At 37.9% G+C, this 24,809-nt stretch overlaps 1 protein-coding gene across 13 annotated transcripts in view; it reads left to right on the top strand.

Annotated features, from left to right (window-relative positions):
* Positions 1–24,809, top strand: part of LOC103133520 (protocadherin-15) — a 191,749-nt gene that overhangs the window by 132,513 nt on the left and 34,427 nt on the right. For all 13 annotated transcript variants that reach the window (XM_016667929.1, XM_016667930.1, XM_007545284.2 and 10 more), the window contains 7 exons: positions 1,026–1,256; positions 4,451–4,567; positions 7,219–7,359; positions 9,096–9,208; positions 20,109–20,218; positions 20,725–20,865; positions 23,898–24,025. In XM_016667929.1, coding sequence (XP_016523415.1) covers positions 1,026–1,256; positions 4,451–4,567; positions 7,219–7,359; positions 9,096–9,208; positions 20,109–20,218; positions 20,725–20,865; positions 23,898–24,025 — 981 coding nt within the window. The remainder of the gene's footprint in view (positions 1–1,025; positions 1,257–4,450; positions 4,568–7,218; positions 7,360–9,095; positions 9,209–20,108; positions 20,219–20,724; positions 20,866–23,897; positions 24,026–24,809) is intronic.

The following is a 24,809-nucleotide window of genomic DNA, read 5'->3' on the forward strand; positions in this document are numbered from 1 at the left end:
GCAGTGCTAATGGGCAAACGACCTGAAAGTGTCCCGCATGCGCACACTAGAGGGCGCAATAGCGTCAGCGTTCTCAGTGTTCTGCCAACCGCCATAAAAAGAAGAAGTGCTCAGTGTTTGCGGAAGTAAACATGGAGGCTAACGGTGGAGCTTAGCTTACATATTTGAAGTTGTTGTCCGGCCAGAGAAACATATTAACAACTTAATCCTCATATAGTCCGTCATGGTTGTTGTTTTTCTTCCCACTTGCGCGTATCAGGATGCATAATAGTGAGATTTGTTGAGAATCAATGACGTTCAGTTCGAATGAATGCGACCTGGACGTTAGCTCGCATTTGAATCGGATACGTATCGGATATGGGTCACATTCGAAAAAGAATCCAACCTGTACTGTTCACACTGCCATGAAAAGATCGGATACAGGTCGCATTACGTCAAAGAAAATCGGAATTGGGTCACTTCAGGCTGCAGTGTGAACACACCTACCTGACTTCATTCTTATGGTTTTTATGGTGGCAGTGAAATCTGCTTGTAGATTATTATTATTTTTTTCTTTAACCCTTGAAAATTTACACAGGTCTTAATGAAAGATGTAATTTAAGAAGTTTGACAATACTATTTTGAAGTTGTTGTTCTCCTGCCTAAATAAACTTATATTGCGAGTAAACATTTCCAATAAATCAAATTTGGCCCGGGTTTGAATAATTCCAATCCCTGCAGGCTTAATCTTATAATATATTGCATTAGCCTTTGGAAATTATATCTGCTTTGTGAGTTGGGATTTCACTCTTATGAACTTTAGCTTTCCTCAGCGGCTTAATTTAATGAGAACCTGATTAATGAATGATTGGGGTAATCCCTGGAGCTGCAAATTTTTAAATTAAAACACAACCCTAGATTTTTTTGAACATCCTGCTGTTTTTTTTATTTTTTTATTATTATTATTATTATTATTCATTTTTTCAACATACATCTCTCGTCTTCTAGAATCCTCATATCTCTGCTCCTCTTCATTCTTCTCGCAGGCTGTGGACGCAGATCTCTTCTCCAACATCACGTACCGCATCAAGACTGAGTCAGCCAGGCAGCTGTTCTCTCTTAACCCCATCACTGGGGAGCTAGCTGTGCTGCAGACCCTGGACTTCGAGGGTCTGGCAGCTATGGGCATGGGGACTTCTTACACCTTCCAGGTGGAAGCTGTCGACCAAGGAGCCCGAATGCCGCCGGGACAAGCTACCGTCACAGTTCGCATCACAGTAAGAGCCCAAAGACTGTCAGTGCAGCGCCTCCTCTCGGTTCTCTGTTCTCTGTACCCCCCTACTCTCTCTCTCTCTACCCTCATTGTTGCTCTGGAGATGTGGCCTTGATAAGCAACTATGCAGTGAGTCATTAGCAAGGTTTCGCAGTCGTAGTATCTTTCAAAGGGCACAACACAGAGACCATAACGCCAAAGTGAATTGAAAACATTAAAGTATTGCAGCTGCGCTGTCATTGCGCTACGTCTCTCACTGCAGTGGGTGATTGAATTACCTTTGTAAAACACATTTTAGCCTGCTGACCTACTCACCCACACTGCAACACCACAGAAAAGAGCTTTGATGGATCGGTGTTTCTGCCTCGTATGCACTGCTATTCACGATCTGAATGACTCATTAGCTTTGTGACAGCAATTATGGCAGGCTTTGCAGAAGCTTGTCTTTTCTTTGCAGCCTTTTATAAGCTGAGCGAACAAAAGGATTGTGTAGTGAGACCGTGCATCTCTATTTAACAATGTGTATTTTTTATTTTCTTTTGCTCTGATTAGTTCTTCAAAATGTGTGCACATTTACTGTGTCTCTGCTCATGAATCCGGCCTTCCTCCTTAAGGTTTGCAGAATTAAGCTATGAGAAGGTTTTCTAACATGTCCTGATAAAAACACGCTTTGTCGCAATTATGTGCGCCGTCACCAAGGGTAAAGGAATGGCACAGGCATTGATACCAAACCAGTCTCTGCCATTTGAAATGACTAAGAATGAGTCTAATGGATTCAGTCTAGCCTCAAGGGGACTAACGATTGAGTTGATTCCACTGATTTCACTCTCTTTTATATAACACCTCAAGAGAGTTATTTGAAGTAATTTCCGTATCTTTCCTTTTATGCTGTTGATGCTATCTCTTTACATTATATTACTAGCTGTGATGGATTTTCTGTTGCACCTGTCTTGCAGCTCTCAATGTTCCTTTTACTATTCTGTGCATCTCAGAAATGCTTGAGATTATACATTTGCACATGTTTATTACATTAAAAGATTTTCAGGGCAGTACAGGTAAGACAAACTCAATGTTCCACTGTTAAGTTTGTTGCTCAAAAATCAAGCGTTTTTGTTCAAAGCATAAATTTGATCCTGCAAAAAAAATAATAATTCCCAAAACAAACAAAACCTGCAAAAAAGATCAAAGCAAGAGACTGATGTTCATGGCTCTGACTCTTCAGAAGAGGAAATATCAAGACAAGGAAAAGTTTATGTATTTTAATAGGTTTAAATACTAACAAATGTTTGATTTTGCTCCTGAAGTTTTTCCTGCTTTCACGTGGCAAATCGTCTAGCGAGATGTTTATTTCCTAACTTTTTATGCAGTGTTTTGCACTGTTTTGTTTTATTTAATCTGAGACAGCTGATTAAAAGTGTTACATGTGTTATTACAATTTACCAAGACCTGGATACCACCTAAACTACCTTGACATTTAAATGTAATTGATTTCAATTGAAATCCATAGCTTTTCCTATAAAAAGTGAGAAGAAAATTGTATTTCTTTTCAGAGAGCGAGGGGTTTGCGTGGATGCACTGCACACAGGCCTGAAACGTCACTATTTAGGGTAGAAAATAAAAGCTTAAATTAATATTTGAACAGGCTTCCTAATCTAATTGGACAGCTGTTAATTTGTCTGGGCTGCTTGCCTTGGTGCAATTTGTGGAACAGTATAAATCAGATCTGCAAAATTCTCCCATCTCATCTTCGTTGCTACTCCTTTTAACCTTCGATTTTGTTTAAGCTGTCTTAATTTTTATGCATTGACTTTTAGCAAACTACTGTCTTATTGCTGATATTTGAAAGTATATTTTCTTATTTGAAAAGCTCCAATCTGCCATTTTAATAGCAAGATTGGCTTCTTGTTTTTTTTTTTGTTTGTTTTTTCATAGAATTAAGCCGTGAGATTTTGACACTCTCTTAAACATTGCATCATTTGAACAGGCTGGTAAGAATAAAAACTTGATCTTCCTTCCATAATATTTAAACACTATATACTGAGAACACACTGTGTATATTATTTAAAAGGAATCCAGTGGATAACTATCAAATTTGAATGTCACAATATGCTCTTTTACACACCTGCCATTAAACACAGTTGTTTATGAAAATTTGCATTAATTTTAGATTTTAAAGTATAAAAATTTGTGTCAAATATGATGGAATAAATGAACTAATTTTGGTTTAATTTAAATTGTGAAATATGTCCATCCGTCCATCCATTTTCTTTACACCCTTGTCCCTTAGTGGGGTCAGGAGGGGTGCTGGTGCCTATCTCCAGCTAATGTTCTGGGCGAGAGACACACAGGACAAACAACCATGCACAGACACACCTAGGGAAAATTTGGAGAGGCCAGTTAACCTGACAGCCATGTTTTTGGACTGTGGGAGGAAACCTGAGTACCCGGAGAAAACCCACACATGCACAGGGAGAACATGCATTCTGGGGCCGGGAATCGAACCCAGAACCTTCTTGCTGCAAGGGAACAGCTGCGCCACTGTGCAGCCTGTGAAATAAGTATTTTTTTGGAAAGAAAAATGCATCCTTTTCTTCTAAGTTTATGTTGGGGCTAGTTATGTATTTTGATTGGCTAAAAGTTCTTGTGTGTCTGTAATTTTCAACAAACTTTCCCCTCGCATTGCCGTTTCAGCACACTACTGGTTGCTCATTCACAAAAAAAATCCATGAAATCTAAAAGCATGTCGCCCATTACTGTTTTTAAGATAGTGCTGTTTCTGAAAGTACATCTGACTTGATAAAGTATTATGTCTGTTAAGCATCAGACTCTAAGCTAGCTAAGTGAACCAATGTTTTTTTTTTGTTTTTTTTTAGCCTGCTAATATCAGCTTGCTCTAATTCCATTTAAAAAACATAAAAAGCAGCAGAACAAGTAGTAATAATATCAAAACCTATTTCTACATTTATTATATGGTTATGCTATATTTAGCTCAAGTTTTTCAGCATCAGAAATATTTAACGCATTTTTATTTAAAGCTTTGTGTTGATGACATCTAACTGTGGTGTTTACTTTTTTTCACACAGTGAGATTCTCAAACTTGCTCTTTCCTAGTTGAACTGCTTACAAGCAATTTGTTGAGGTTTGAACGAGAGACTAATTCCGAGTTTTGTGCTGAAAAAAGAAATCTTGCTATTCCAGGACATGAATGACTTCTCACCTGTCTTCAGACAAGATCTGTACAAGGGCTTGGTGGCCCCCAACGCAGAGAAGGGAACAGTCATCACCACCGTTTTTGCTGAGGACCAAGATCCACCAGTGAGTGCAGATTAAAAAATGAGCCACACGACAAACTCACATTTGACACCACCTCAGTAGACATCCATCCATCCATCCATCCATCCATCCATCCATCCATCCATCCATCCATCCATCCATTCATTCATTCATTCATTCATTCATTCATTTATTTTCTGACACCCTTATCCCATTGTGGTTGGGATGGGGTGCTGGTGCCTAACTCCAGCTGTCAATAGGCGAGAGGCGGGGTACACCCTGGACAGGTCGCCAGTCCGTTGCACTGGCGACCTGTCAGTGAGCGGAAAAGGGTAGAGTGCCTTCTCTGGGTCAGGGTGGGTGTCCTGCCCCAAGTGGAGGAGTTTAAGTATCTGGGGATCTTGTTCACGGTGTAATGGTGTAATGGAAGAAGAGAGCGGGAGATGGACAGGCGGATTGGTGCAGCGTCTGCCATGTATACAGTCTAGGTGAAATTAATAAGAAGCAAAATCTTTCCTAGTGACTCCATACTGCTGTGAGAAAAAGAATCGTTTTCAGCTGCAGTATATTACACAAGTCATTTTCACAGTGTGTTCAAGACTGCAATCCTCTCAATGGAGATACAGACCTGTGTGTATATTCACTTTGCACTTACCTATATATGCAAGATGATCTTTGCGTGCATCTCTCCTTGTATGAGTCATCTACTATTTCTCAGATTGCTCAGTGACATGCCTTTCATCTCAAACTTTTCTTTTTTTTTATGTGGCAGTGCTACTTCTGATGTTTAAGTTTTTCACTTATTTGCTTTTTTTTTGTAGGCATCCTATGTTAAAAAGTTGAATGGAAAATGTCTTAAGCTCTAAGTTGGTTTCTCTGTAAAGTTGTGCATGACTGGACTCCTACGATATTAGTGGCCCTCCTGCTGGTGGGATCTCACCAAGGCTGAATAAGCTTGTATTCTCTCTACTGCACATGAACACCGAGGGAAGCGGATAGCTGTCAATTCTAGCTGTGGGTGGTAGAACATCTTCACAATGTCACCCTGGCTGTTGTACGTCTCACTTTATCTGGGAAGGAGGCTCTCCCTCCTGTTGTTCACCCTCGCCCAGTTGTTGAAAATCTCAAACTTTTCCTTTTTAAGTTGAACTTTGACATTGTTGCTGTTACCATTCTGAACCCCACAAGGGAAGTTTTTCACCGCGGTAAATATTCAATAGTGCTAAAGCCTGAAAAAAAAAAAACAAAGCCAGAAGCACAGTGACAGTATGAATGGTGTAATGGAGACGAGAGAAAAATGGTTTGACAACCCAGGTCCCCAAACTAACCCAGATTTTTGCTGGCCTGGATTTGGTCTTTAACTGACAGCATGACACACACAGACACCCTTGCTTTTTTAAAACACCAAACAAGACTGGCTCACACATTTGCACAGTGTGGTCATAAGCAAAACTGCACTCAGAAAGAAAGAGTGTCATAGTAATATGGTATATAAAAAGCAATAAATACTGAAGATTACCTCCTTTCTCATTGCCTGTACCTTGGAAGAGGTGGCACTTATGACTGTCTGAACAAGAGGTTTCCATGGAGACGAATATTCGTTTTTCCTCAGAACAAGATGTAAGGAATCTGCTGTTTTGTAGCCCAAAATGAAAGTCCTTTTTTTTCCTGTCTGTTGCAGAAGTGCATATTTACTATAATTGATTCTGGCAACTCTTGTATTCCCTGTAGTTTTTTTAGTCACAGATCTGATTAGTCAATAATCCATTTACAAATAAAATAACTAAATTAAGACGACATTCCACTCGCTCAGCTCTGGCCCCTCAGTTGCTTCAGATAAATACTTGTTTAAAATGTATTAAATTTGCCAGATCAACCCATAATTTCATTTTCTACTGGTTATTTGTGGTTGGGATGGAGCGTACTGTATCTGGGAGGAAACCTACACGTCCCTCTCCAGTGTGACATACCTCTGAGAGAGTCGGCCATCATCCTTTTAGCTGCTTGTCCATTACAGAGTCTTTCTCACGCTGCTTAACGTCTGGTTCGGTTCTACCCCAGTTTGCAGTGTTTACATTATGGACTGTTCCTCACTACTGAATGCTTCCTTCTGGGTCTGAATGGATAGGTCTTGAATAAGATTAGCTGTGAAATGATTGTTAATCAAGATCCATGATTAATCACAATCAAGGGTTATAGTAAAGTCCATATTGTCGCTGATGAATTGAATTGTTTGAATTGAAAGGGATGAATTTAAATTATTATTTTTTCTCTTTTATGTCTCTGATGAATAGCATAGTTAAGTGAATCAAAGTGAGGGTATATGCAGATGTTTGGTGAGGGGCAGGCTAATGGTGAATATAAGAGGCTAAGAGTTTTTTGTTTTAAAGACAAGAACGTGGTGATGCTTTATGGCAGCTCCACACAGGAGAGGCAAAGAGCAGACCTGCTTTTTTTTGTTTGTTTTTTTTTGTCAGAATCCTTTTCATATTAATGAAAAAGTCAATTAAATAGTTTCATGAATTGTACACCTAGGAAAAACGATGTTTATACATTTCTGTGGCTCGAATCATAACATTATTTTTACGCCGCCTTTTTCCATTTTATTTTTTTTTTTAACTTGTGAAGATTATTTTTGATATTGATAGAATGACCCATTGTGAGCCATGTTAACTTTTTACCTGTTTTTACAGGGCACTCCGGCCAGTTTTGTGCGCTACAGAGTGGACCAGGAAAGGTCTCCTTACAGCGGGAGCATCTTTGATGTAGAGCAGGAAACTGGCAGAATCATCACCAAGGTTAACCTCAATGAAGAGCCTAGCATTACCTTTAAAGTAAGTTTCTACCTATATAACGTGCATGATAGATATGTATACATGCGTCATTTCGTACGTTTTACTCATATTGTCCTTGTGGTTGTCATGTTAACTGGAGCCTTCCCAGATATTGACACAGATATTCAGAAGGAGGTGCAGTGATGTATTGAGGAGTGGGAAGGAAAAAAAAACAGTGCCATTTAAGAGGGCTCCCGTGGAATCCGAGTTGAGTCATAGTAGCTATATATAGCACAGAAGGAGAAGGCTGGGTTGGTTGTGTCGCAGGAACCCGTGTTGTCTTGACTTTAACAGTGTGATAGTGAAAAGTTAAAGCTGAAAAGAGATTGCTTTTCATTCTTCAGTTGTTGATAGAGCTTCACTAAAATGTATGAAATTGTGCTGATGTATTGTAAATTGGTAACATCTGCTAATATTAAAAAAAAAGAAAAAAAGAACTGGGGTTATTTTCACACCACCATCCCAGGTACTCGCATAAATCACCATCACTGGCAGGAGGTGACCTTGCCTGAACTGTCTGCTTTTATCATTCCTGATCAGTGTTTCGTCACCAGTGGAAACTCGATTACACGGTCAATAGGGTCTGACATTAAAAAAAGTATAAAATTCAGTCACTCCAATAAAATGAAGTTTTATGTTTCTTTCTTGACATTAGTTCCTTAAGCCATATGATTTTGTCCCCTTCAAACGATATGATATGCACCCAGAAGCATTGCTTAATCTTACATTAATCTTATCTTATTCTAATAAATTTGTATGTCAATTCATTTTGGTTGAGTTAATTCAAAACAAACTCCATGGACCAGCAAAAAAAAAAAAAAAAAATCAGATTTAAAGCCCAGTTTTACAGTCTAGTTCTGCTCAGCTACTTCTAATGTGCTATAGTGCAAATCATTCCAAATATAACCAGTACACTCAATTTCAATAATTTAGCAGCCATAAAAGTGCCAATTTGTGAAAATGTTTCTCTAAAATGGCCAAATGCTTTAATTGAATCCCCTGGTCCAAACATGTGCAGGATGGGTGATGACATTGAAGAGATTTTTAATTGGAACAAAGCTCTGGTAGAAATGGAGTCGACGAGGGCAGCCAAATTCCTCAACCAGCTGGGTGGTCAGTGGGCAGAAATGAGACACAAAGTACAAGAAATCCACCAGATCATAAATGCTACTTTCTATTTTACGTTTGAAAATCCATACACAATTTGGATGATTTCATGTCAGATTTAAAATATAGTTGTTGTTTTATAGGACATAATGACAGTAATCAGGATAAGCACAAAAACTGATTCTCTGATTAGCAACTCTTTTTTTTTTTTAGATAGAACTATTTCAAACATCAGTTTGTCAATCAGCTGCAGTGCTGCAGATTGTTTTTCGTTATTAATGTGTCTGTCTTTCTGTTTATTTTGTTTCATCTCTTTGTTTTTAGTGGGGTTTTTTTTTCAAAAGTTCTACGTCTATTCTTTCTACTTATCTCTCTCACTCCGCTGGCTCACTCTCTAAGCCCCGTTTGCACAGCCTCTGAATGTAGATCAGCACAATCAGACTTTCCCTGTATTAGTTTTGCAAGGTTTTGCTACCATGTCTTTATTAAGATGCCGAACATGTCTACCAAAAAACACCTGGCAAGAACTTCAAAAGAGGAGTTAGAGAGAGAGACGCAGTATGGCTTGGTGTTGTGATAATTGTGTGTTTGCGCTTTCATGAGTATATCGTTCTGATGTCTCTTTGTAGCTGTTTGTGATTGCCTTTGATAACGGGGAGCCGGTGAAGTCAAACAGTACTTTGGTGGAGATCACTGTCCTTCAGCCCTCTCTCATCCCGATCTTCACTGAGGAAGAGTATACGTGAGTATCACTGACATGCCGTTGATGCAGCTGACTGCTCCTGTACACGCTCACACCTTGGAGCAGCTTTGGATGTGCTGCTAGACAAAGGGGGGTGGGTAGCTGACAGCGATTAGAAAGAGTGGACAAGAACAGCTTATTTGATGTCCCGTCATCTTTTCCGCTTTTTTGACAATCTGAACCATAATGACCTAATAAATTATATATTTTGATTTGTGCTACAATGTTGGCACTTCTCCTCATGCATTTATTATGTTTAAGCAAATTCTAGCTATCTGCATACGTCTTAATTGTTGTTTTCAGCTCTAGTATCTCAAAGCTCAGTTTTTTAGCATGACAGATCACATTTTATATGTATTTATATACCGGAGCAGACTGTCCATTTCAGCACCACTTTAATCCCCATTTGTTTCCATCACGGCAGATAACTGGGCTACACTCTCAGTCTGTAAAGAGCCACTTTTAAAAAAGATGAACTATTTAGATGGTTAAAATGGCAGAGAGAGAAGCAGATGAGGAAAATATTCTCCCCACTGCTCTCAAATGCAACACGCAGCTTTACTAGGCCATGGCTGGGTGGAGTTTTTCGCTAATGATGCTACTGAAGCTTGGGAGGATGCCGAAAAGCAATGTTTTATTAAATATAAACACGTTATTAACAGGCCGGTTTAAGCTGCTTGGAAAAATATTGTGCAATGAAGCAATAGAGCTGATTCTTGTTGGGTATTATGTCATGCTGCCGTAGGTACTCCTCTGCAGAGATTTAGAGGATCCTTGCCAGACTTTAAAGCTTCCGAGGTCTCGTGGCAAAGTCATCTGGCGTGTAGTTAGTCATTAGGAGCTTAAAGTGCAGCTTACTTTAAGTGGATTGATTTAGTATCTTGTATGTTTAGAGTCCTGACAGACTCTCTTTTGTGTGCAAATTTAACGGGTCTCTCTGTCTATGCATGGAAGGGGTAATGTAAGTGCAGCTTAACCTGTCAACACGTCACTTGAGATGTTGCATCTTTTTTCACAGCTTTGTTTTCTTGTCCATGTTGCTGGTATTAGTTAAACTATGCCTTGTTGAAAGTGTGTGTATGTGTGAAGTTTGTGTGCTTTTGTTGGGGTTTAAACAGTCTGTTATTAACATTTTGTGACATTAGAACCGCTTCAATGTATTTTAATGAGATTTGATGGAAGTGGAAAGAAAATGATATATGGTGCTCAAGAATTGCATAGATAAAGCCCTCTTTTCTCTGATATCCTTATTTAAAATCTAGTGCAGCCAGTTGCCTTAAGACATGACTTTCTCTGTAAACGGAGTTAATCTGTGTTTGATTTGGTGTCAGTTTAAATACAGCTGATCTTTGTAGGCATCTAAAGTTTGTTTTACGAGATAAGTGAACAGGGTGCTGCATGGTACAGTGGTTGGGGCGGACAGAGAATCTCCTAAGCACAGAGGCTGCAGACCCGACGCGGCCATTCCGACTTCAGCTTGGACCTTTTGCCCCATGTCTTTCCCCCCCTTCTCACTCTGCACCCTTAATGTCTGAATACTGCTAAATAAAAGGCCACGAGTGCAAAAAAAAGTCTTCAAAAGAAGAAGATAATCGAACAAACCTCACCATGAAGCTCCATGACTACATTGAACAAATAAGGGACAAAGTTGTGGAAATGATAAAAGGTTATAATTAATTAAAACAATATCCTGAGGTATGAACATGTAGGAGTTTTTATTCTATCATCTGAAAATGAAAAGAATTGTGCACTACAGTAAACCTTTCAAGGCTTGGAGTTGAAGCTAATCATAAAAGTAGCCAGCCGGTTCTTGGTGAGACTGGAGGAGCTGCAGAGATTCACAGCTCAGGGGAGAGAATCTGTGCTCAGTGCAACAGGTAGGCACACACTCCTCGGATCTGACCTTAACGAGGAGTGCCAGGGAATAAACTATTTCTGGAAAGAAGTCTAAGAAATCATGTTTCCATGTTTCCACAAGCAGTGTTGGGGGGCAAAGATGTGGAAGAAAGTTCCACATTTTTATTTCTTTTTCAAAGTGTAGGAAGCTGGTTGAAATGAAACGTAATTAAAACCTTAACATTATTATTCCAACCGTGCAGGTAGTGTACAGGTTCCAGTAAATACAAGTTTGTGGTTTTAACTTGACAAAGTTTTCAAAAAAGTGATAAGGACATATTTAAAAGGTGGTGTGCACCTCCATGCAGTTTTATTCAGTGATTAATACACCGGGACAGCAATGTAGCCATTGAAAAGCCATTGATTGACACTTTGAATGAGTGGCAAGGTTGAAACACTTTGCAAACCGGTTGCGAACTTTGGTCACACTGCCAAAGTTACCACACACAGTGGCAGGTCTACTGTAAATTATGAGCATGAAAGCATTAGCCAGGTGCTCAAGCCTCCCCTGCAGAAAATGCCTCTCTCCAGCGGAGAGCATACAATCTGCTTCCTTTGCGATTAACTGTCCACTCATTCCTCTCCTCCCAATCTCTAATGATTGTCTTCTCCCTTAAGAAACCTTTGCAACACAAATCACTTTTTAAATGTCCACAGAAGTTCTTGTCTGCCCCAGTTAGTTATAGCAGCAATCAGATAAGCTATGCCTATAGCTCTGGGGTACACAATTAAAACATCTCAACAGACCTTGGCTGACTTAATGATTTCTTCTCCTGCTTTATGGTTGCTCTTTCCCATCTGTCAGAGGGAAATTAGGTTCTCTAGTCATTGTTGGCTAAAACAAGTTACTTGTACTGTTGTTGCTTTTTTAGCATTGTGTTGCTACTTGGTTTTTTTGTTTTGTTTTTAAATTATGGAACTAAACGTCTTGTATATATATTTTTTGCAGCATCACAGATGCATTAGATATTTGGCTAACCATCACAACACTGTCTTTTATAGTTTACACAAATCAAACATGATCAACAAAATTTGGCTTCTTTGACAAATAAATTACTTAAAATATTCTTGTGACGTCAAAGTGAAAACTGTTGTATAGAAAATAAAATAAAAACTACATAAAGATATTTAACATATAATAAGCGATTGGCTGATTTTAGTACCAGTTGGCTAGTGATTGGCTAGTAGTATCACAATGAATTGGATGGAGATCATCTGAGCATGCCTGAAGTGATTGCATCATAAGCTTACCTGTGTCTGGACAGTTCATTCACTGGTTAATCAGAATTCCCAGCTGATATTGCAGCATGAAGACAAAAGAACTCTTCAAACAAATCAGAGAATGTTATTGAAAAGTATTAGTCAGGAGATGGATACAAAGTATATCTAAGGTACTTGACCTCCCCTGGAGTTCAGTTAAATTCCTTCATATTCCTTTCATGAAGAAAAGAAAGGGATATGGCAGATGCGTAAATCTGCCTGGATCAGGCCGCCCTCCAAAACTGAGTGACTGTGCAAGAAGGAGACGATAAAGTGAGTTGGTGGTTTCCTCAGCTCGTCTTTTTGCTAATCTCTGCCTCATTCCCTGAGGCTGCCTCAAATTAGCGTTTGCCCTTCCTACTCCTAGAGAATTTGTCAGGCCAAAGACCCTGACACTCAGACCTACGGCAGGATTGAGGGAGCTCTGGTGGAGTCATTGACATTTCAGTCCAAATGCAGGCCCATGTCCACTTTCCCAGTAGTTGTTTGGCAGCCATTAATTTTAACTACCCTCACTGAACATGTATAATGTTGGACATGGAGAATGCATTTAATACCTGTCCAACAGGAAATAAATATGATTTGGTGTATATCGGAGTAGGAGCAATTTTTAATTTTTTTTCTCTCTCGGATTGAACCAATCTTCCACATGTCACTCGCCTGGAGCCCTTCTCCACTTCGGATGCTTGGTGAAGACTTTCCTGGAGCCCCAGAGAGCATCCTGGTGAACTTTACTGAAGCCTTTTGCTTTTTTCCAAGTCAGGAGCAGAATCCTTAAGGGAAGTCTTAAGCTTTGGTCTTAAAGCAAGCAAATGGACACATATTTCTCCTTCTGTGTAACTGGAGATGGGGGGTTAGCTTGCTGTATAACACAGACCAGATATGCGAGTCCCTCCCTACCTTCAGTTGCTCTAAGGCTATGTTTTCTGGCCCGTTGTTACAAACCTGCTATCTGAGCAGTTTTTTGTGCTGCTTATCTCCCCTCAGCACTTCCCTTTCTGAATCTACTCTAAATCGCTCGAGACTTTTGCCTGACTGATTCCGAATGTCATTTTATGTTCCCCTCTCCTCGTTCCCTCTGTTCACTCACAGCCAAGCTTCCACGTCCCCTGAGCTTTTCTTCTCAGCCTATTACTATTTCGCTTTTTCTTCCCTTTGTGTTATTCTCCACTTGACAGTCAGAGGACCATCAGTTTTCTAAAGGGTGTGAATAAACAGGGATATATATATATATATATATATATATATATAATGTCCTCGTCATTGAAGTTAGCTTTGCTTGCTCTACTTAAATATGCATCAGTGTCAATATTTATTCTTGTAGTCATGCCAGTGAGTAATAAAATCATTGTTACTATAATCCTGAGAGCTAAATGTTCTTTTAATTATCTGCCCCTGTGCCATTTCCCAATTCTGCATTTGAAAACACACACACACACACGCACACAAACCAAACAACAGATACAGGTGCATTTTCATAAATTAGAATATAATCAAAAATATAATTAATATATAAAAAAATCAGTTTTAAAAGCAAAAGTAGATAATGTAATTCAATACACATAGAGTGATATATTTCAAGTGAGTATGTTAGAGATTTTATGAGTTTGGCTTACAGCTTATATAAACTGACATGTCCCTTCCTCAGGAATTACAGTACAGAAACAAAAATGATTTTTAAGACATAAATACAATGTTATGGCCTTGTTATGACGTATGTAACCATGTTGAAGGCTACTTATTTGACAGTAGTTGAGCAGAAGTTATATAAGCTACCAAAGGTTAAGAGCAAATAATTTACTGTTCACCAAGTATAAGCTTATACTTGGTGATCAAGTATACCAAGTGAACAGTATACTTGGTATACTGTTCACCAAGTATAAGCTTATACTTGGTGAACAGTAAAGCCTGTTATTAAGATGCTTTTTGAATAAAATACATCTAATATTATCAATCCAGGATATTATATTGAAAAAGTCCCTCAGAAATATCCATATAACATGAGAAATAGCCCAAATTTTAGCTAGACCGGATCAAAGGTTTTGTAGTAGTCAGTATATTACTCAATAAAAACATATTCTTAAAAAGCATTCCTGGATACTTTGGGAAGTAAACCGTAGCTAAGAATCACCTCCCAAATTTCAACACGGCTACGGTTCTTGCATAAATCAGCAGATGACATGCTTCCATGCTACGCATCTCTTTTAGTGGCATTTTTAGCGATTTGCCAGCTGTTTATAAAAGTTATAGAGGTTCTCTGAGCCCACATATTTATGCTCACTGCCATGCATTTCAAAGCTGAGCTGTGAAAATTACACTGCATTCTCCCACACATTGGCTTTGTGCCTCACTGAAAATCTGCATTTAAATAAATCAACTTCTCTGTAATCTGTTTGTCGGTGAACATTTATCCTTTAGTTCCTTCCTTTCTTTCTTTCTTGACTTGTAGTTTTAGGGCATGGGGCTTCTCAAAGTAACTGAAGGGCATGATTGATTATCAGCTGCAGGTTTGAATCTGCAGCATTGAGTCTTAAACATGTGAACTCCAGAGGGTTGCTGACCTTTTGCTCAAATCTGCTCAATAGACAGGCATCATGCAGCTGTCTAACTGACACAGAGTCATCATTGTACACATCCAAATATCAGATAAAGGTCAATGCAGAAAGACAGAGGAGACAAGCAGTGTAACCTATCATTAAGGACTCACCCTGGCTTTTTAGATAAGTGTTTGTAAATGTAATGTATGCACAATAGTGACAAATGTAATGCTTATATGGTCAGCTTTGTCTTATTATTATCATGCATGTTTTATATGAAATAAGCAAGAAAATGCACGGTGGCGCAGTAAGAAAGTCCTGGGATTTACTCCCAGCATGTTGTCGCTCCACATGGAGTTTACATGTTCTCCTGGTGAGTTAGCTCTCCAATAGTCTACAAGCATGTCTGTCCGGGCAATAGGTTACTCTAAGATTCTCTTAGTATATAGTGTATAGCTGCTTGTTCTGTGCGTCTCTGTGTTGCCCTGTGATGGACTGGTGACCTATCCAGGGAGTACCCTGCTTCCACTTCCCCCATAACCCCCAAAGGTGAGCACCAGGTCTCCTGTGACCCTCCAAGGACAAGTGCGTAATGGTTGGATGGCTATTATTTTTGTAAACCCTAAGCTAAATAATATTAGCATCAACATATGTAATATATAATTTAACGTGTACAGTAACCATGTACAGAAAGATAATGGATCTTAACACTAACAGTAGGGAACAAAATAAAAATGGAAATCCAGTTACTGAGTATTGTTTTGATCTTCATTGTCGCACATTTGTTGGCATTAAGCACAGAAGAGGTCCTAGCATACCCGCAGAACTGCAAAGAGCGTTTAAACTTTCTCTTATTTTTAAAGTTATAGCACACCTTTAATCCACTGGGAAACGCTTAAGTAGGTTGTGACTCGGAAAACTAAGCTCTCTATAAAGAATTTTTCTTTCCATCAGCTTTTATAGAAACAGAAGCTGAAATGTTTTTTTTATTCAGATTTGTAATTATCGTTCATCATTTGAAAATTTGCTTGCAGGCAGAGACGCACACCAGGGTGGCACATCAGCTTACTAACAAAACTTACAAAACAAGATTTGAATTCATCCATCTCGCTCACTGAATTGAACTGATAAATGCTGAACAACTGGGTAGCATAATAAACAAGTATTCATGACTTACCCTATGTGGTACAATGAAGTTTTTGTGCCATCTTGGCAATACACTTCATTCACGATGCACATCTGAATTTAGTGTATCTAAAAAAAAAAATAAAAAAAAAACTCATCAAGCACAGGAAGGTCACATCCGTCACTCTCATATTATGCTCATTGCTTGTTTTTCAGTCTGTCGTGCATTGCAACAAAGGAACCGAGGTATAAAGTGGAGTATGGTAGACACGGCAACAGCTGCCCCTGTGGTGTGTGTAACAAGGTTTATCCGCCTCTGCCTTGTCTCGTAAGCATCACTCTGCCATTGGCCCTGGGGCAGAGTGCTTGCTGACACATGTGAGCCGCCCGCACTTCTCAGCGGCATGTCATTCACTCTCTCATGTTGACACCGGGACCCTCTGCTGTCTATAGACATGTCAGGTTGCTCTTCTGTCTATGCCATTCTTCGTGCTCTAGATTAGTTGTTTTTTTTTTGTTGTTTTTTTTTTTTTCATCTCAATTGAAAAGTAACTTTGGCCCCACTTAGGAAAAAAAAAATAACAGGTTGGATTTAATAGAATTCCTCACCAATTGACCTTTGTAAAAAAAAAAAAAAAAATTCAAACTCCATTGTTTAAGCCAGTTTTTATGCAAATATCTGGATGGCAGTAGAACAACAATCTATCAAAGCAAGATTTTTCCACCTGTCAGTCTAAATCACCCAATTTATCTGTCCAAGGTCCTGTTTACATGTGGTTCCACTTTTACAATAATTGGCATACTTTAGTCATAATAATATCCACCATGGCATTCCTCAGCAGTTTTCAACCCTCAGGCAGAGCCACTTTGTAGGAAGGTGATAACAGTGTTGCCTCCTCCTGGAATTCACATTGTGTCTGCTCCAGACTGCCTTCATTTTCTTCTTAAATTGAAAGATAACCCCTAAGATAAATCAGCATATCTCGCTTAGCGATGCTGCAGTATGTATCTTAACAAAACAGACTCGTTCTTTAATCTGAGAAGACTGAAAACATTCGATCTTAAAGTTGTATCCCCTCGTTTTGCTATGTGAGAAGCCTCTTTGAGGCAGACATTTTTCAGTAGTCTCACTCCGGGGGTCATTGCACCTCATTATTTTGTGTGGAAAGTGCAGAGACAGACATTTGTTGCACCTCCAAAGCAGCAAAAGTAGTAACTGTGATGAATCAATGTCTTTGATTTGGAACAAGCCACACTGGACACCACTGCTAACATCAAACTGCTGATGCTGCAGTATCTGTGTTTGGTCAATCCAAAAAGTATGGAAGGTTAAAAAGTATCTCAGTTTAGCCGTCTGCATTTACAGTTGCTGTATTCTACGACCTTAATCGCTTAAGGTTAGATATGATCTTAGAAGCTGGTAAAGATCAGATCATTTACTTATTAACCCCATAACATCAGCATTCTGTGTCCTAGCACATTCATGGTATACAGGGGGGAAAAAAAAAAAAACTTGTGGTAGAGAAAGGTGCATAACCAATAGGTGTAACCACAACCTTTACTGGATTGTGAAGGAAATCCTATTTAGGAGTTTGGAAAGGATTTACGGTGTTGTAAAAGCGGAAGCAGTGCTTCGAAAGCCACCACACACAGATGTTTTCCAGAGATAAGCTAGAATAGTCACATTGTTTGAGTTGAGCCGCTAACCGGATGCAACATGAGGAGTTTCTTACCTGGTCTATGGAGAAAAAAGGACTGTATTGTGACTCAGTGTTTCAAAGTCCTCTTCCAGATGAAAGCAAATTTTTAATATCACCTTAAGAAAAGACACGGACAGTGTGAGGTTTCTACAGTCAGTAATGATTTGGGGATTCATGTCATCGTCTAGTGTTTGTACACTGTGCTGCCATCTATTCCGACATTTTAGAGACATTCGAACTTTATGGAGATGTTGATTTCATTTTCCAACAGGCCTATTCCAATGTGTGAACACACGTAATTTCTAATATATATATATGTGTGTATATATATTTTTTTTTCCCAATATTCTAATCTCTTAAGGTGCACCTACATTAGAATCAGGAAGTTTGGACATTGGCAGGAGTTTATCCTGTAAAGGTTTGAGTGTCTGCACTTCATACTTCACTCGCCTTGCCTGCTGGTGGTGGCCAGAGGGCACACTGATGCTGGCACATGGCAGCCTCGCCTCTGTCAGACTGCCCCAGGGCAGCTGTGGCTACAGTTTAGCAGCTCACCATCATCAGCATGTCCATGTGTGCATGAACAGGTGAATGACTGAATGTTATGTAAATTGCTTTGGGGTCCTCGGGACTTGATAAAGTGCTACATAAATACAAGTACAGGTCATTATGATTTTGTGCTCTTTCCAAAACAGTGACACATTTCCTGCAGTTGCTGTGAACTATAGTAAACCTTGGAATTGAATTTGAAATTTGATATTATGTAAACACTGAATCATACTTTATATACAACAATGAGAGAATAAGCATAAGCGAAAAAAAAAAAAAAAAGATATCACAACAGTGAGATGATGCCATCTTCAAATCGTTCCTCAACACCTACAGCTTTACCGTATCTCTATGGGAGCTGTAATTTCCATGAAGAACAGGGGAAATCATTTCAGCTTGAAATCAATATGCACCTTTTTGGACAGGTATGTATTGTATTAGACAGATATGTAATGTGGATGTTTTCGACAAGAAGATATTTGAGTAATATCTGTTTCTAAGCAACTCTATAAATGTTACATTTAAAGAATTTCATGAATGAATTGGTAAATATATACTTGCTGTGTCAGCAATTTTCAGAATTAATGACTGAATGCATAAGTTTGTTCATTCATTAATAATCACGTAAGGAAAAATAATGCCGAAGGACAAATGAGTAGGCTGAATCCCAGTATACCTTATCCCTCTGCAATTTTTATTTATTTATTTATGGGTTTTTTTTGTATCTTTAAGTGAAAAACCTTAAGGTTTCTTGGGGGTTTACAGTTAAAATCTTCCATAATATGAAGACTTTATCACACTGTCACAGCCACAAACTGGGAACGTTATCCTCCCCTAAGTATTTCACCATAAATAAGAGAAAGGAAAAAAAAACTACAAAAGGAGTGTTTCTTTTCTGCTCAGCTCTCTTTTTCGATCTGCTGCTCATGCCCTTACACAGTCCTACTCTGGGGGAGAGAATGCTTTGCTTTATTATGCAGCTACTGTGTGATATACACAGAGATGTGGCACCACTTTAAGATTTGTTTATTTTTGTTTTGTTTTTCTTTTCTTTTTTTTTCTTTTTTTACCTCAACCACATTTTGCTCAAAGAAAATGATTTAACTAATTATGCACCTGTGAGATAAACTGTGTTGATTGGCTTGATCTGCAGGATAAATGATGTTGCATGACAAAACCTATTAAAGTAAATGGAGAGTATTGGCACAGTAAGCGAACGTGTTACTCTTTCAAATGTTTTCTTTCATCTTGCAAAATTTTGCATTCATACTGGGAGTTGTGTCTGTTGTCAGTATTGTGTCATGTTTCTCTCTGTATGGCATTTTAATTGTGCATCTGGTTGTTGTTGTTGTTTAACCTTTGCTGTGTCTTTTACTCTTGGCTTCTTTCTAATGCAACTTACCTGTATAAGTCAAATTATTCTATGATTGCAGTCATGTCTTCTTATTTGCCTAAATTTATCAGTTGTTTATTTGATGTAATTTTGTATGATGTCATGTTATAGCTATATTCTTTCTCCATGTTCATAATCCCTCTGTTATGAAATGCGCAATTCCAATTTCTGTTCATGCACTGTTTCCAAATAAGATCCAGTTTTAAATAAACTGACATTATCTTGTGTGACCCAAACTATATATATATATATATATATATATAATTTTTTTTTTTTTTTTTTTTCTTAGAAAATATACAACACTGACGCATAGTGCATACATTTTTGTTGGACACAACAACTGACCATTCAGTTATACTTTCTTCTACTTTCTTTATACTGATTTGACCAAAGTGTTGGACAGCAATGGCTGCCTTACTAGTTGTTTGATGTCTTTCCAGGTTTCTGCCAGTGAAAGAGCTGTCTCCAGTTGGCACTGCAGTGGGGACTATTTTAGCTGCTGCTATGAATCAAACCATCTTCTACTCCATTGTTGGAGGAAATGAACTAGGTATGGCCTACAGATCAAATACGGTGCAGGAAATGAAGACTAATTGAATTTTCTCTGGGTACAAGATACAAAAAGGCTTTTCCACATACTTCCTACCTGGGATTGTCTGTGACATAGACTGCGGCTTTGAAGAAAACTGCTTTTTATTTATTTGATTAGAGAGAAACTCCCATCTTAGGTGCAAAATTGTTTGTACTACCATATACTGAGAATGAGTTTTGTTTTTTGTTGTAAAGTGTCCCTGAGGAAAAAAAAATCCAACAGGATTTTTCTTAATATTGAAGGCGACAGAGTTTATATTAACTGCATCTTTGCATAGATATAGAAAATCACATTTCTGTTGCACTCAGACTTTAAATGGCTTGCTAAACTTGTTGGCAAAGAGAAGCAAAAATTATTTTACATTTGAAAAGTGACAAACATATCAAATTCAATCAAAAGCAGAAATAAAAAAGGAGGAAAACAACCCTTTTATTTTAATAGTCACCATGTTTTCTTGTTTGCAGGTCACTTTAAAGTGGACAGCAGCACAGGTGTCATCTCCATTGCCCAACCTCTGGACTATGAGAATATAACCAGCTTCGTTCTCAGGGTGCAGGCAGATTCTTTGGGAGTTGTTATGTCCAACCTGCGTGTGCCTTCTAAAAGTAAGAAATAACTTTTAAATATAGGTGTTTTACCATGGTTTTGTGATAGACTATAACAGTAAAATCATATTTGATTTAAATGTTCGCTGCACATTCTGATACAGACAAGCAACATCTTCACATAACCAGATAGATTATTTGCTGTGTGAGTTTGTAAGTTTTTTTTGTTTTTTTTTACCTATTGTTTAAGATTAACTATAAAATGCCAGTGTGATTTAAAATGGGCAGCAATAGCAGAAACTACTGGAAAAGGTTTGTCTAATACATAATTATTATAACATATATCCATCTGTCCCTGCTTCAAATGTATTTTAATAGTATATTAATCGTCATTTGTTTTAATTTATGCTCTTCTTCTTTATATGGGGAATGTGTGAGATTATTCATAGAAAAAGAATATCTAATTAATTCATCTTGTGCTTTCTTTTTTCTTTTTCTTTTTCTTTAAGTGAAATATGCTTAAAAAATGTGTTTGTTCATTTAAGGGTTGTGCTTCCCATATTTCTGTTAAAATATAATTACTTAGTTTGGGTTGGTCCAAGTATATGAATTTAGAAATGGCCTTAATAGCCTAATCTATTAGTATTTTTATATTATCATTATTATTTAAGGCTATCATTTAAGGAAAACTCTCATATAATTCCCTTTCACAGACAGAGGCATATTTCAAATGGTTAATTTTGGTAGGTTTTTCGATCTAAGAAACTGGAAACCCAGTTCCTTAGATAATTTAAATGTATCATAAAACCATTGAAAAAGAAGAAAATTTTTAAAGCATAAATAAAATATCCTACGTTGTTCACCACCAAATCAGGAGAATAAAAAAACTGAAAAATGCTGCTATGTTTATAACAAATGTATAAAAAGTGTTTGTTTTTTTTTTTTCGTATACTCTTTTGTATTGAACTGCATCTGCAAGCTAACGACAGAATTTTTTATTCTAGAGTTCTAAATCTTTGCAGGCTCCACGTGCGTTAAATTGTGGGGTTTACAGATTTCTCTATGTACTTCCACAAATACAAGTTTTAAATGCTATTGTGGATTTATTTGGTTTTGTTTGTAGCTGACAGAGGCTTTAGATAACACTTTCTCTGATATTATTACTACATGTAGGTTTTCATTAGGCTTGTTAATGCCCAGTTTACTGACATACAAGTTCCCTACGATGACAAATAATATGCTGCCTCCAAACCTGGTCAAGGAATAATCAATGGCCTGCTCTTCACGCCTCTCATCTTCTCACTCTGTGTGGCCCTCACATTGTAATGACAGTAATTACAAGTACACAGTAGTCAGGCACAGAAACCATAAGAGGGCTCTTGTCTCACACATAAGGGAGAGTTTTTGAGTGGGTAGATGGATTTTTCTTTCCTCACTTGTAACCAATTACGGAGGCTTTACAATAAAGAACAGCTTTTATCTCAGAGTTATGATAATTGAGTTAGGTTGTACACCACTGGTGTACTTTTGGGTCAGTGAAACTATCTCACTTACCCAGAAGGGAGAGTACTCTGGGTATGTGATTGCTAGTCTTAGGACAAGTGCAGAGTTTATGTATGTAATACATTCTGTACACACACATTAATTTATCATAAGGTCAGAATGTAAGACAGCCATGCTTTGTAGATGGGAACACACCCTTTACTGCTCTCCTCTCTGAAGCGATCCTTTCTTTTAATGGGCCTGTTTTTTTTTTTTTCCCATGCATTTACGTTCTGAGTGTGTAAAAGAGAACTAGAGAAGGGCACTTGCTGTATTTATGTTTTAAAAGTCTCTGAGGAGTGTGGGCACTTTTAAAAACAGAGAGGGAGGAGAGATAAACTCATCCCCTTGAGCCCTGTCCATATGTGATTCACACTGTAGCCACTGTGTATGTAATTTAATGTGATGTGTTGGGGTTTCTTTCCAACTCCTTGATGCATCCTTAGTTTCACTGCAGGATGACTTTACATTTTTGTGAAGAAAAAGAGGTCCTTGATATTGTATTTGTCCAACCGGCAGACCTGGAGGGATCGTATGAGTGATGATGATTGCTTAAGAAAAATGCAAGCGATGACATATGTGAAGCTTCACTAAAAAGGCCATTGATTAATTTTACATTCTGTGTAGGATGTAATTGTTCTAATTAAGATTATCCAAAGCTTCAAATAATGGATTGATTTAGGGAGTCTTTCCCACATTTTTCTTTGTCAGAAAGCCTAAGACAGTAGGAGGGCTAATAAACTGATAGAGCTATAGTAAGGTTTAGATCACAGAATTTCAATGCGCTGAACGGCCCAGTCGAAGTCCAGGCCTAAAACCATTCGATAATCTGTATGAATTCTCCACCCAATCAGACTGACTTTGAGCTATTTTAAAAAGAACATATATAAAATCATTTCAGATAGTTATCATAGCCAATTAGAAATTATCTAAGAAAAGGTTGGCTTTTCATGTTTTGCTTTGTTTTTTTTTGTTGTTTTTTTTACATTTTTATAACAATTTAAAACCCGATAGAAATTGTTTCAGAAGTGACCATCCTTGAAAGTATGAAATAAAAAAAAGGTTTTCTTTAAAAAAAAAAGAAAAAAAAAGATACTTTTGTGTTATTTTCCATGAAGTAATACATTTCAGAGTTGTCTTGGGAACAGAAGAACTTTATTCATACTCTGATCTGACAGTTTCAAGGCCAAATTATGCAGAATCTGATTATCTACAGGCCACATGACTGAATAAGCTTCTGGCTGTTAAAGATGAAAGTTTCCCAACCGATCTTCTTTCTTTTCTTCTTTTTTTTTCATTTATAAATGCATGAGGGTTCAGCAAACTTGGCTTATTAGACTCTTGAAATACAGTGACTCGCTCAAATTGGTGTTTCTCACAGTACATGCCAAAGTTTTTTTGGTTTCACATTGCCTAAGAGAAATGGAAATTAGACCTGCATTTTTAGCTCAAGTGAAAGTCTGTCCAGAACTTTATTTGTTCATTTATTTATTTACATTTATACCTTTGTGTTTTTTTGTTTTTTTGTTTTGTTTTTTTGCTTTTTGCAGCCAACACTGCCAAGGTGTTTATTTATGTAGAGGATGAAAATGACCACCCGCCCGTCTTCTCCAGAAAGCTCTACATAGGTGGTGTGACTGAAGACACCAAGATTTTCAGCTCTGTTCTCAAAATAGTGGTAAGAAAATAGAAAATAAGTTATTTATTTATTTATTATTTATTTTTTGATGCAGTATATGTAGAGGGAATTGGCTGAACCTGGAGTGCCTGATTCCCTTCCCTGGCAGCCTTGGTGTGACAATTCATCCGATCGGCTTTACTCCGCACAGTTTGATCTGTTCCACGATCTCTGGTTACATCTCTTTGTCAGTTTTGCTCTGTTTGTTGTCTACTTTCATTCACATGCAGGTAAAATCTGCACATTGTCTTCAATATACAAAAATAGAAATATGTTGCAGTATGTTGGCCATAAGTTTTTGTTACTGAGCTCCCCTGCGATATTTAACTTGTGAAGCTTTGGCCTTTCTCTAGCTTACAGTGTAAGATAGAGCAAACTGATAAAACCAATTTTTAGATGATGCTTTCCAACTTTTCTCAAAGTGGCATTTCTATTTATTGTACAGATATAATAAAATATCTCTTGATAGTTACCATTTTAACTGAATATTTGTATTTTTCTCACTTGTATTGCTCCACGGGCCAATACTAGCCTTCCTCTCACAGACGATGAAATAAACAAAAAAAATATAGATATCATTGACGGTTTTGATGCATTTGGGCTTAGCTGACAGAAGTGAAATCTTTGCTGCAAGAAAAATCCGATGTCTATACTCTGACAGGTTGTGACAGTGCTTTTATTGATCCACCCATCAATAAGATCCTTGCTTGGTACCTTCTCCAACAGGAAAACAAGCAGAAAAGTAAAACAAAAGTTCCTTTCTAAAACATTGTCACTTATCAAG

Source organism: Poecilia formosa, unplaced genomic scaffold, assembly GCF_000485575.1.
Source record: "Poecilia formosa unplaced genomic scaffold, Poecilia_formosa-5.1.2 Scaffold12, whole genome shotgun sequence".
Taxonomy (NCBI): Eukaryota; Metazoa; Chordata; class Actinopteri; order Cyprinodontiformes; family Poeciliidae; genus Poecilia; species Poecilia formosa.